The 14,776-nt window shown below is 44.5% G+C and overlaps 1 protein-coding gene across 1 annotated transcript; it reads right to left on the bottom strand.

Annotated features, from left to right (window-relative positions):
• Positions 1-806: 806 nt before the first annotated feature.
• LOC124004221 lies at positions 807-5,166 on the bottom strand. The gene is made up of 6 exons (XM_046312985.1): positions 4,598-5,166; positions 4,286-4,379; positions 3,447-3,520; positions 2,738-3,364; positions 1,259-2,264; positions 807-878 (listed from the first exon to the last, which is right to left on the bottom strand). Exons 1-6 carry the CDS (start codon positions 4,702-4,704, stop codon positions 807-809), a joined length of 1,980 nt encoding a protein of 659 aa, XP_046168941.1. The 5' UTR covers positions 4,705-5,166.
• Between the last annotated feature and the right edge of the window lie 9,610 nt (positions 5,167-14,776).

Below are 14,776 nucleotides of genomic sequence, written 5' to 3'. Positions count from 1 at the left end.
TAAATACAGACATAACTTGATGTAATATTCAAAAGATATACTATATCTTTATAAAACAACTTATTGCCCCTGAACATGATAAACCTGTACTGTCTCTCTAGACGAAAGACATTTGGCAACTTACTCAGTCACATCCACACACAAAAAAAAACATTTAAAAAAGTGAAGAAACTTGTCGTATTGATCACACATTAGATACACAATCTGTAGATACATGCCAAAACTCATCACGTCTTACTCAGGCAACAATAATCATTGAGATTCATCTGGTCTGTACAATATTTTAATGCGGATTCACACCCTTGCATACAGATGTGTGGTGCCATCGGAGTTGTGGGAGTTGCTACTTGGTATTAAATTCAACCTGTTTGCTATTTATTGTCCTGATTGAAGTTGAGGTACTGGTCCGTGGAAGTGGGTGATCACTTATTGCAGTGGCACAGTCTGGTTGTACGGTGTAGGGAGGTGAAGTTGCCCCTAGATGCTGATATTGGGTCAGTTCTGGATTTTTTCCACTTGTAGTTAAAATTAGAATTGGGGGAGCTGATTCTAGATCTGTACTGAGGGGAAACTTCACCCTGGAGTCTGGTTGTACATCCTGGTCCTCAGACCAGAACACTGTCCTCTTCTCAGATCCACTTCTCCTCCTCCTCACCCTGGAGTCCACAGAGAGAGTAACACTAGAACCAGTCATCTCCCCAATCCCAGCCTCAGACCCAATCCCAGCCTCCCAGCCTCACCCAATCCCAGCCTCAGACCCAATCCCAGCCTCAGATCCAGCCCCTTCACAGACCACTGTCCTCTTCTCAGATCCACTTCTCCTCCTCCTCACCCTGGCCTGTCTGGGGTGCCTGACTACTGTTGATGCCCTTGGCCTGCTGGTGGGAATGAGGGGGCCAGGGTTACAGATGCTAGACCCTGCCCTCACGCTCTCTCCAGCCCTCTCCCTCACCCTCTCCCCAACCCTCTCCCCAACTCCAGCCTTCTCCCCAGCCCTCTCCCCAACCCTCACCCCAGCCCCAGCCCTTTCCCCAGCCCCAGCCCTCTCCCCAGCCCCAGCCCTCTCCCCAGCCCCAGCCCTCTCCCCAGCCCCAGCCCTCTCCCCAGCCCCAACCCTCTCCCCAGCCCCAACCCTCTCCCCAGCCCCAACCCTCTCCCCAGCCCCAACCCTCTCCCCAGCCCCAACCCTCTCCCCAGCCCCAACCCTCTCCCCAGCCCCAACCCTCTCCCCAGCCCCAACCCTCTCCCCAGCCCCAACCCTCTCCCCAGCCCCAGCCCTCGCCCCAGCCCTCGCCCCAGCCCTCTTACTAGCCCTTGATCCAGCCGCAGACCATGCCCAAGCCCCAGTCCCAGACCCAGACCCTGTCCAGTGCAGTCCCCTGCCAGTCCCAGACCCGATCCCAAAACCAGCCCTCTCCATAGCCCTTTCCCAAGCCTCACACCCAGTCCCTGATCCAAACCCAGTCCCTGATCCAGACCCAGTCCCTGATCCAGACCCAGTCCCTGATCCAAACCCAGTCCCTGATCCAAACCCAGTCCCTGATCCAAACCCAGTCACTGTCCCTCTCCTTCGCTCAGATTCACTTCTCCCCCTCCTCCTTCTCACGCTACTGGTGACTTCATAGAGGGCACCACTAGATCCAGACCCAACACAATTACATCCTCTGGGAGTCCCAGTCCCTGACCCAGTCCCTGACCCAGACCCTGACCCAAAACTGGGGTTTCTGACTACAGACGATGACCTCTGCCTTCTGGTAGGACTAACGGCTACAGGGTTACGGATGTTCCCAAAAGCCTGCATCCGTTTCAGGTGGCCGATCCCCACGGCAGGACTCCCACAACTCTGATGCTCAGAGGCCTTCACAGCAGAGTGGACCCGACTCTCACTGTAGCTCCTCTTGGGGAGAGAGACCCGGTGGTCAGAGAAGGGGTTGAGGCAGGGGGAGGTGTGTGAGCGGCAGGCCCCAGTACAGGGCGGGTAGCGAGCGTGGTAATGTGGGTAGCGAGCGTGGTAATGTGGGTAGCGAGCGTGGTAATGTGTGCAGCCAGACAGCGGGGCAGAGGGAGACAGGGAGGAGAGGAGAGTAAAAGGGAAAGCTCTCTGGCACTGGAGGATGCATTTGGGAGAGCTGAGTCTCCCGTGGAGGGAGGGTGCACCATGGTGGGAACAGTAGCGACTGGTTGGAACAGAGGATACACTCCCACTCTCCTCCTGAACCGTCTGGATCCGGAGCCACTCCAGCAGCAGTAGCTGCTCCAGGTACCTGAATCCAGCCAAAGTGTATTTGTCATATGCACAGGATCCAGCATTGTGTACACAGTACAATGACATGCTTCCCCTCAAGCGCTCCTCTCAAAAAGATACATATTCAATAAAGAAAGTCTTTAAAAAAAGCACGATAAGAACACTATGGGCCCGATTCAGACAGGTTGACTTATTTATTTTGATCCTTTATTTAACTAGGCAAGTCAGTTAACAACAAATTCTTATTTACAATATCGGCCTAGGAACAGTGGATTAACTGCCTTGTCAGCTCGGGGATTCGATCTAGCAACCTTTTCGGATACTGTCACCACTAGGCTACCTGAGTCAAAAAATGTTGACTTAAGTCACATAAGTCCATGTAAAGTCAACTTATCTCAAGTCTGAATCGGGCCCTATGTCAATAAAAATAAGTAAGAAATCATAAAAGAACACATCGGTATAAAAGTAATGTTCGTAAAGTAAGTAGAGTACCTGTCCAGCGCCATGCCTGCAGGTCTGGAGCAGAGGGGGTGTCTTCCCTCTGGGTGGAGAAACACAGCCAGCTGCCGGAGGCTCCAGGAGTTGAAGGGTGGAGGGAGGAAATCTGGGTAGCTGAACAGACCAGGGGCGTGGCCTCGGGGTCCAGGGAGATCAGGTTGGAAGTCATGGGGAAAGATGACCTCTGGACGGAGGTCGAGGTTAGGGGGGGAGGATGGGGTGGAGGGGAGAGGGAGCCTCTCTGATTCAGACAGGTCTGTGTCACTGTATATGTCCCCTTCTCCCTTCTCTTTCCCCTCTACACCCCCCTCTACACAACCCAACCCCCCAGACACCTGGGCTGTCCTCTGGCCCACAGGTACACCTCCAGGCAGGACCTGGGAGCTGTGGCTGTGAGGAAGGGACACAGATCGTCTACTCCTCCTGGAGACAGTCTGCTTCTGTTCCCTGTGATGGCTGCTCTGAGCCTCCCTCTCCTGATCCTCCCTCCTCTCCTTCTCCCTCTGCTCTCTCCTCTCCCTCCTCTCCTGCTGCTCTCTCCTCCTGCTCCTCTCTCTCCTCTCCTTCCCATCCAAAGCTGATAACGGGGGCAATGAAGGAGGCTCCAACTGGCCCTGAGTGCTGAAGTAACAGACACAGTTAACATCTCAGACATGGTCATATAGAATGATACAGGATGAGGTAGTATGAGAAACTAGCTCACCTGAGTTCAGAGGTGTTGGTGTTGTGTTTGACTGAAGGAATGTTTGGTTTGTGCTTCTGTCTTCTTTGCTGCTTCTAAGATCAAAAACACAGTGAAGACCCAGTTCAGTACCTTATTCCCTATGGGCTCTGGTCAAACGTAGGTCATTAAAAAGGGAACAGGGGGCCATTTTGGACACAGGCCTTGAGAATAAAACTGCAGCTTTTATGACAGTCATGCTGATATCGGCAGCGTAGCCTAGTGGTTAGAGCATTGGACTAGTAAACGGAAGGTTGCGAGTTCAAACCCCCGAGCTGACAAGGTACAAATCTGTCGTTCTGCCCCTGAACAGGCAGTTAACCCACTGTTCCCAGGCCGTCATTGAAAATAAGAATGTGTTCTTAACTGACTTGCCTGGTTAAATAAAGGTAAAATAAAAAATAAAAAAATAAATCCCTTCAAGCCTAAAAATAGCTAGACTACTGTACAATGGGGATTTACAGTATCTCTGGGCCCCAGCTCTCAGACAGTATCTCTGGGCCCCAGCTCTCAGACAGGATCTCTGGGCCCCAGCTCTCAGACAGGATCTCTGGGCCCCAGCTCTCAGACAGGATCTCTGGGCCCCAGCTCTCAGGCAGGATCTCTGGGCCCCAGCTCTCAGGCAGGATCTCTGGGCCCCAGCTCTCAGGCAGGATCTCTGGGCCCCAGCTCTCAGGCAGGATCTCTGGGCCCCAGCTCTCAGGCAGGATCTCTGGGCCCCAGCTCTCAGGCAGGATCTCTGGGCCCCAGCTCTCAGACAGGATCATGTCAATAGAAATATACAATGTTAACATATTTTTCCTATGGACAGGAGGACCTACCTTGTCTGCTGACGGGGTGGGAATGTGAGTGTTGTCCACACTTGGGATCATCATCTGGGGATGCAAAGGCTTCTTTTGGGTCGTCATTCTGGTGCTATTCAATACATTGGATTTAGGCATAAAATAGTGTATATACGCTATGCTAGGGCAAAATGTATGAAAATAAAACTAAAACGACTAGGCTAGAGGTTTGAATAGCCGAAGTATAATTAGGAAAGAAGAGCAATACATTTGAAGCTTATTTTTACATTGGTAATATGCTCGATGCATGTAGGTCCGGTCTTAACTGCTATTTAGAACAGATACTACTACCTCGTCACATGTTTGTCGGTCCATGAACTTTTGGCCCATTCCCGCTCCACCCTGCTCGGGAGCTTGTTGAGACCAGTTGCAGCGCTTTGCTGCACAACAGTCCCCATCCTGGGTTACGACCGGAGTCCATCCAATAAACGAGAAATCATCTCAGAGATTAAAGCTCATTTAAAATAAAACATGGCCCCGTGTGAGAGAGAGAGAAATTCAGCAGTGTATCAATAATGCACTAGATATAATATAGCCTACCATTAATACAATTATTCAAAAACGAAATACAATCAGATGCAAAACGAATAGGCATATAGCGGACTGTAAACCTAGAATTAAAGCCCCGCTTTGGTCTTCTACATTTCGATTAAACAGCAGCGGCTGTTTTTTAGGATCTGTCCGATTATAAAAACGGACAAAATATGAATTCGTGTATCCAAGCGACTGCGTACAAAGCGTCTTCCCTTGTTAAGAAAGCTATTATAATTTCCCACAAATGGCATGTTTTTATTCTATGCAGCACAATACTCATTTTCGCTATTTTCTACACTTCTTGTTGCGACCAGCTGATTTGTTGAACGCCTGCAAAGCTTTGTGGGTAATATAGTGTCTACGTCACACAACACATCTTTACTACTAGGTTTTAGAAACGGCTATTTTTGTGGTCATTTGGCACTCTAATGTGTAATACCGCCATTATCAGTCGCTATAAGAGAATGATACACAATCATTCGTTTTTTTCACGATTTAATTTTCCTAAATGTAGCCTACAGACGTTTTACTGTTCCCCTGTCCCAATAACATGTTAAAAAAAACACGAATAATACAGAACATGCGAATGTATTCCTTAGGGACGACTACAGCCAGACAACTTGCTATTTATAAAGAGTGTCATTCCAAAATGCTTTATATCCATTTTCAGAAATGTTAGTAAATTAGCTTTTATTGTTTCAAGAAATGATGAAAGAGTTTGTGTTTTTTCACTATCTAAACGTGGCATGGGGTTGTTCAATGACAGACATGTATTTGTTTAAAATCACTTGATGGTTTCATTTTCAGATATGTTTTTTTTTTTGCAAAATACTATACATCTGCCTCACTTTAAGAGTAATAAGTAGTACAGCTGGGTTTTACACAGTCAAATGTAAGAAATAACTTGTTTTTTTAAATAAAGAACAGTGCAAATATTTAAAATATATTCAATACAGTAATATGATAACAGATATGCATGTAAAACATTTACATAAAAAAAAATGTAATTTAGTAGATGCTCTTATCCAGAGCAACTTACAGTCAGTCAGCACATTAAGGGCAGCCTCACAACAACCAGTGAGAGATATGGGCGGCATGGGCAGCCGAGCAGGGTGGCATCTTGCCGGGGGCAGCATGGGCAGCCGAGCAGGGTGGCATCTTGCCGGGGGCAGCATGGGCAGCCGAGCAGGGTGGCATCTTGCCGGGGGCAGCATGGGCAGCCGAGCAGGGTGGCATCTTGCCTGTGGCAGCATGGGCAGCCGAGCAGGGTGGCATCTTGCCGGGGGCAGCATGGGCAGCCGAGCAGGGTGGCATCTTGCCGGGGGCAGCATGGGCAGCCGAGCAGGGTGGCTTCTTGCCGGGGGCAGCATGGGCAGCCGAGCAGGGTGGCATCTTCCTGGGGGCAGCATGGGCAGCCGAGTAGGGTGGCATCTTGCCTGTGGCAGCATGGGCAGCCGAGCAGGGTGGCATCTTGCCTGTGGCAGCATGGGCAGCCGAGCAGGGTGGCATCTTGACGGGGGCAGCATGGGCAGCATGGGCAGCCGAACAGGGTGGCATCTTCCTGGGGGCAGCATGGGCAGCCGAGCAGGGTGGCATCTTGCCGGGGGCAGCATGGGCAGCCAAGCAGGGTGGCATCTTGCCGGGGGCAGCATGGGCAGCCGAGCAGGGTGGCATCTTGCCGGGGGCAGCATGGGCAGCCAAGCAGGGTGGCATCTTGCCGGGGGCAGCATGGGGCGCCCGCACCAAAAAATAGATACAGTATGGTTGTCCTTGTTCAATAGAGCCATTGGACTTGTCTCAACGATGTTCCTATCTGCTAGGACATTGCAGGACATCTAGTTTGACTCAATTATCCTGGCTTTGTAAATACCACAGCCTGACAGGAGCCATACATCCTTGTTCCTACCCTCAAAGGCTTTTCAAAACAGGGGTGGTACTAGTTTTCAGGTTCATGGAAGCACTATGAAGCACCATAACCATAACCATAGCATAGCATAGCATAGCATAGCATAGCATAGCATAGCATAGCATAGCATAGCATAGCATAGCATAGCATAGCATAGCATAGCATAACTAACAGATGACAGTGTTGTGTTGGTCCTCCTATAACCATAGCATAACTAACAGATGACAGTGTTGTGTTAGTCCTATAACCATAGCATAACTAACAGATGACAGTGTTGTGTTAGTCCTATAACCATAGCATAACTAACAGATGACAGTGTTGGTCCTATAACCATAGCATAGCTAACAGATGACAGTGTTGGTCCTATAACCATAGCATAACTAACAGATGACAGTGTTGGTCCTATAACCATAGCATAGCATAGCTAACAGATGACAGTGTTGGTCCTATAACCATAGCATAGCATAGCTAACAGATGACAGTGTTGGTCCTATAACCATAGCATAACTAACAGATGACAGTGTTGGTCCTATAACCATAGCATAGCATAGCTAACAGATGACAGTGTTGGTCCTATAACCATAGCATAGCACTAACAGATGACAGTGTTTGTTGGTCCTATAACCATAGCATAACTAACAGATGACAGTGTTGGTTGGTCCTATAACCATAGCATAGCAGTAGCATAAACAGATGACAGTGTTGTGTTGGTCCTATAACCTATAACCATAGCATAATAACCATAGCTAACAGATGACAGTGTTGGTCCTATAACCATAGCATAGCATAGCTAACAGATGACAGTGTTGGTCCTATAACCATAGCATAGCATAGCTAACAGATGACAGTGTTGGTCCTATAACCATAGCATAGCTAACAGATGACAGTGTTGGTCCTATAACCATAGCATAACTAACAGATGACAGTGTTGTGTTGGTCCTATAACCATAGCATAACTAACAGATGACAGTGTGTTGGTCCTATAACCATAGCATAACCATAGCATAGCTAACAGATGACAGTGTTGGTTGGTCCTATAACCATAGCATAGCACTAACAGATGACAGTGTTGGTCCTCCTATAACCATAGCATAACTAACAGATGACAGTGTTGTCCTATAACCATAGCATAACCATAGCATAGCTAACAGATGACAGTGTTGGTCCTATAACCATAGCATAGCATAAACAGATGACAGTGTTGGTCCTAGTGTTGTGTTGGTCCTATAACCATAGCATAGCTAACAGATGACAGTGTTGGTCCTATAACCATAGCATAGCTAACAGATGACAGTGTTGTGTTGGTCCTATAACCATAGCATAACTAACAGATGACAGTGTTGGTCCTATAACCATAGCATAACTAACAGATGACAGTGTTGGTCCTATAACCATAGCATAGCTAACAGATGACAGTGTTGGTCCTATAACCATAGCATAGCATAGCATAACAGATGACAGTGTTGGTCCTATAACCATAGCATAGCACTAACAGATGACAGTGTTGGTCCTATAACCATAGCATAACTAACAGATGACAGTGTTGTGTCCTATAACCATAGCATAGCATAGCTAACAGATGACAGTGTTGGTCCTATAACCATAGCATAGCTAACAGATGACAGTGTTGTGTTGGTCCTATAACCATAGCATAGCTAACAGATGACAGTGTTGTGTTGGTCCTATAACCATAGCATAGCTAACAGATGACAGTGTTGTGTTGGTCCTATAACCATAGCATAACCATAGCATAAACAGATGACAGTGTTGGTTGGTCCTATAACCATAGCATAGCCTATAACCATAGCTAACAGATGACAGTGTTGGTCCTATAACCATAGCATAGCTAACAGATGACAGTGTTGGTCCTATAACCATAGCATAACTAACAGATGACAGTGTTGTGTTGGTCCTATAACCATAGCATAACTAACAGATGACAGTGTTGTTGGTCCTATAACCATAGCATAGCTAACAGATGACAGTGTTGTGTTGGTCCTATAACCATAGCATAACTAACAGATGACAGTGTTGGTCCTATAACCATAGCATAGCTAACAGATGACAGTGTGTTGGTCCTATAACCATAGCATAGCTAACAGATGACAGTGTGTTGGTCCTATAACCATAGCATAACTAACAGATGACAGTGTTGTGTTGGTCCTATAACCATAGCATAACTAACAGATGACAGTGTTTGGTCCTATAACCATAGCATAGCTAACAGATGACAGTGTTTGGTCCTATAACCATAGCATAACTAACAGATGACAGTGTTGGTCCTATAACCATAGCATAGCTAACAGATGACAGTGTTGTTGGTCCTATAACCATAGCATAGCTAACAGATGACAGTGTTGTGTTGGTCCTATAACCATAGCATAACTAACAGATGACAGTGTTGGTCCTATAACCATAGCATAACTAACAGATGACAGTGTTGGTCCTATAACCATAGCATAGCTAACAGATGACAGTGTTGGTCCTCCTATAACCATAGCATAGCTAACAGATGACAGTGTGTTGGTCCTATAACCATAGCATAGCTAACAGATGACAGTGTTTGGTCCTATAACCATAGCATAACTAACAGATGACAGTGTTGTGTTGGTCCTATAACCATAGCATAACTAACAGATGACAGTGTGTTGGTCCTATAACCATAGCATAGCTAACAGATGACAGTGTGTTGGTCCTATAACCATAGCATACAGTGTTGTTGGTAACAGATGACAGTGTTGTGTTGGTCCTATAACCATAGCATAACTAACAGATGACAGTGTTGTGTTGGTCCTATAACCATAGCATAGCTAACAGATGACAGTGTGTTGGTCCTATAACCATAGCATAACTAACAGATGACAGTGTTGTGTTGGTCCTATAACCATAGCATAACTAACAGATGACAGTGTTTGGTCCTATAACCATAGCATAACTAACAGATGACAGTGTTGGTCCTGTTGGTTGGTCCTATAACCATAGCATAACTAACAGATGACAGTGTTGTGTTGGTCCTATAACCATAGCATAACTAACAGATGACAGTGTTGGTCCTATAACCATAGCATAGCTAACAGATGACAGTGTTGTGTTGGTCCTATAACCATAGCATAGCTAACAGATGACAGTGTTGGTCCTGCATAACTAACAGATGACAGTGTTGGTCCTCCTATAACCATAGCATAACTAACAGATGACAGTGTTGTGTTGGTCCTATAACCATAGCATAACTAACAGATGACAGTGTTGGTCCTATAACCATAGCATAACTAACAGATGACAGTGTTGTGTTGGTCCTATAACCATAGCATAACTAACAGATGACAGTGTTGTGTTGGTCCTATAACCATAGCATAACTAACAGATGACAGTGTTGTGTTGGTCCTATAACCATAGCATAACTAACAGATGACAGTGTTGGTCCTCCTATAACCATAGCATAACTAACAGATGACAGTGTTGGTCCTATAACCATAGCATAACTAACAGATGACAGTGTTGGTCCTATAACCATAGCATAACTAACAGATGACAGTGTTTGGTCCTATAACCATAGCATAACTAACAGATGACAGTGTTGGTCCTATAACCATAGCATAGCTAACAGATGACAGTGTTGGTCCTATAACCATAGCATAGCTAACAGATGACAGTGTTGGTCCTATAACCATAGCATAGCTAACAGATGACAGTGTTGGTCCTATAACCATAGCATAACTAACAGATGACAGTGTTGGTCCTCCTATAACCATAGCATAACTAACAGATGACAGTGTTGGTCCTATAACCATAGCATAGCTAACAGATGACAGTGTTGGTCCTATAACCATAGCATAGCTAACAGATGACAGTGTTGTCCTATAACCATAGCATAACTAACAGATGACAGTCCTATAACCATAGCATAACTAACAGATGACAGTGTTGTGTGGTCCTATAACCATAGCATAGCTAACAGATGACAGTGTTGTGTTGGTCCTATAACCATAGCATAACTAACAGATGACAGTGTTGTGTTGGTCCTATAACCATAGCATAACTAACAGATGACAGTGTTGGTCCTATAACCATAGCATAGCTAACAGATGACAGTGTTGTGTTGGTCCTATAACCATAGCATAACTAACAGATGACAGTGTTGTGTTGGTCCTATAACCATAGCATAACTAACAGATGACAGTGTTGTGTTGGTCCTATAACCATAGCATAACTAACAGATGACAGTGTTGGTCCTATAACCATAGCATAACTAACAGATGACAGTGTTGTGTTGGTCCTATAACCATAGCATAACTAACAGATGACAGTGTTGTGTTGGTCCTATAACCATAGCATAACTAACAGATGACAGTGTTTGGTCCTATAACCATAGCATAGCTAACAGATGACAGTGTTGGTCCTATAACCATAGCATAGCTAACAGATGACAGTGTTGGTCCTATAACCATAGCATAACTAACAGATGACAGTGTTGGTCCTCCTATAACCATAGCATAACTAACAGATGACAGTGTTGGTCCTCCTATAACCATAGCATAACTAACAGATGACAGTGTTGGTCCTATAACCATAGCATAACTAACAGATGACAGTGTTGGTCCTATAACCATAGCATAGCTAACAGATGACAGTGTTGGTCCTCCTATAACCATAGCATAGCTAACAGATGACAGTGTTGGTCCTCCTATAACCATAGCATAACTAACAGATGACAGTGTTGTGTTGGTCCTATAACCATAGCATAACTAACAGATGACAGTGTTGGTCCTCCTATAACCATAGCATAACTAACAGATGACAGTGTTGTTGGTCCTATAACCATAGCATAACTAACAGATGACAGTGTTGGTCCTCCTATAACCATAGCATAACTAACAGATGACAGTGTTGGTCCTCCTATAACCATAGGTCCCTATAACCATAGCATAACTAACAGATGACAGTGTTGGTCCTCCTATAACCATAGCATAACTAACAGATGACAGTGTTGGTCCTATAACCATAGCATAACTAACAGATGACAGTGTTGGTCCTCCTATAACCATAGCATAACTAACAGATGACAGTGTTGTTGGTCCTATAACCATAGCATAACTAACAGATGACAGTGTTGGTCCTCCTATAACCATAGCATAACTAACAGATGACAGTGTTGGTCCTCCTATAACCATAGCATAACTAACAGATGACAGTGTTGGTCCTATAACCATAGCATAACTAACAGATGACAGTGTTGGTCCTATAACCATAGCATAACTAACAGATGACAGTGTTGGTCCTCCTATAACCATAGCATAGCTAACAGATGACAGTGTTGGTCCTCCTATAACCATAGCATAGCTAACAGATGACAGTGTTGGTCCTCCTATAACCATAGCATAGCTAACAGATGACAGTGTTGGTTGGTCCTATAACCATAGCATAACCAGTATAACCATAGCATAGCTAACAGATGACAGTGTTGGTCCTATAACCATAGCATAACTAACAGATGACAGTGTTGTGTTGGTCCTATAACCATAGCATAACTAACAGATGACAGTGTTGGTCCTCCTATAACCATAGCATAACTAACAGATGACAGTGTTGTGTTGGTCCTATAACCATAGCATAACTAACAGATGACAGTGTTGGTCCTCCTATAACCATAGCATAACTAACAGATGACAGTGTTGGTCCTCCTATAACCATAGCATAGCTAACAGATGACAGTGTTGGTCCTATAACCATAGCATAACTAACAGATGACAGTGTGTTGGTCCTATAACCATAGCATAACTAACAGATGACAGTGTTGGTCCTCCTATAACCATAGCATAACTAACAGATGACAGTGTGTTGGTCCTATAACCATAGCATAACTAACAGATGACAGTGTTGTTGGTCCTATAACCATAGCATAACTAACAGATGACAGTGTTGTTGGTCCTATAACCATAGCATAACTAACAGATGACAGTGTTGTTGGTCCTATAACCATAGCATAACTAACAGATGACAGTGTGTTGGTCATAACTAACAGATGACAGTGTTGTGGTCCTATAACCATAGCATAACTAACAGATGACAGTGTTGTGTCCTCCTATAACCATAGCATAACTAACAGATGACAGTGTTGTTGGTCCTATAACCATAGCATAACTAACAGATGACAGTGTTGGTTGGTCCTATAACCATAGCATAACTAACAGATGCCAGTGTTGTGTTGGTCCTATAACCATAGCATAACTAACAGATGCCAGTGTTGTGTTGGTCCTATAACCATAGCATAGCTAACAGATGCCAGTGTTGTGTTGGTCCTATAACCATAGCATAACTAACAGATGACAGTGTTGTGGTCCTATAACCATAGGATCCTATAACCATAGCATAACTAACAGATGACAGTGTTGTTGGTCCTATAACCATAGCATAACTAACAGATGACAGTGTTGTGTTGGTCCTATAACCATAGCATAACTAACAGATGACAGTGTTGGTCCTCCTATAACCATAGCATAGCTAACAGATGACAGTGTTGTGTTGGTCCTATAACCATAGCATAACTAACAGATGACAGTGTTGTGTTGGTCCTATAACCATAGCATAACTAACAGATGACAGTGTTGTGGTCCTATAACCATAGCATAACTAACAGATGACAGTGTTGTGTTGGTCCTATAACCATAGCATAACTAACAGATGACAGTGTTGTGTTGGTCCTATAACCATAGCATAACTAACAGATGACAGTGTTGTGTTGGTCCTATAACCATAGCATAACTAACAGATGACAGTGTTGTGTTGGTCCTATAACCATAGCATAACTAACAGATGACAGTGTTGTGTTGGTCCTATAACCATAGCATAACTAACAGATGCCAGTGTTGTGTTGGTCCTATAACCATAGCATAACTAACAGATGACAGTGTTGTTGGTCCTATAACCATAGCATAACTAACAGATGTCCTATAACCATAGCATAACTAACAGATGACAGTGTTGTGTTGGTCCTATAACCATAGCATAACTAACAGATGACAGTGTTGTGTTGGTCCTATAACCATAGCATAACTAACAGATGACAGTGTTGCATAACTAACAGATGACAGTGGTCCTATAACCATAGCATAACTAACAGATGACAGTGTTGTGTTGGTCCTATAACCATAGCATAACTAACAGATGACAGTGTTGTGTTGGTCCTATAACCATAGCATAACTAACAGATGACAGTGTTGGTCCTATAACCATAGCATAACTAACAGATGACAGTGTTGTCCTATAACCATAGCATAACTAACAGATGACAGTGTTGTGTTGGTCCTATAACCATAGCATAACTAACAGATGACAGTGTTGTGTTGGTCCTATAACCATAGCATAACTAACAGATGACAGTGTTGTGTTGGTCCTATAACCATAGCATAACTAACAGATGACAGTGTTGTGTTGGTCCTATAACCATAGCATAACTAACAGATGACAGTGTTGTGTTGGTCCTATAACCATAGCATAACTAACAGATGACAGTGTTGTGTTGGTCCTATAACCATAGCATAACTAACAGATGACAGTGTTGTGTTGGTCCTATAACCATAGCATAACTAACAGATGACAGTGTTGACAGTGTTGTTGGTCCTATAACCATAGCATAACTAACAGATGACAGTGTTGTGTTGGTCCTATAACCATAGCATAACTAACAGATGACAGTGTTGTGTAACTAACAGATGACAGTGTTGGTCCTATAACCATAGCATAACTAACAGATGACAGTGTTGTGTTGGTCCTATAACCATAGCATAACTAACAGATGACAGTGTTGTGTTGGTCCTATAACCATAGCATAACTAACAGATGACAGTGTTGTCCTATAACCATAGCATAACTAACAGATGACAGTGTTGGTCCTATAACCATAGCATAACTAACAGATGACAGTGTTGTGTTGGTCCTATAACCATAGCATAACTAACAGATGACAGTGTTGTGTTGGTCCTATAACCATAGCATAACTAACAGATGACAGTGTTGTGTTGGTCCTATAA

Source organism: Oncorhynchus gorbuscha, linkage group LG18 (assembly GCF_021184085.1).
Source record: "Oncorhynchus gorbuscha isolate QuinsamMale2020 ecotype Even-year linkage group LG18, OgorEven_v1.0, whole genome shotgun sequence".
Taxonomy (NCBI): Eukaryota; Metazoa; Chordata; class Actinopteri; order Salmoniformes; family Salmonidae; genus Oncorhynchus; species Oncorhynchus gorbuscha.
The sequence above is the reverse complement of the archived record's forward strand: the minus strand, read 5'-3'. Positions and strand labels throughout refer to the sequence as shown.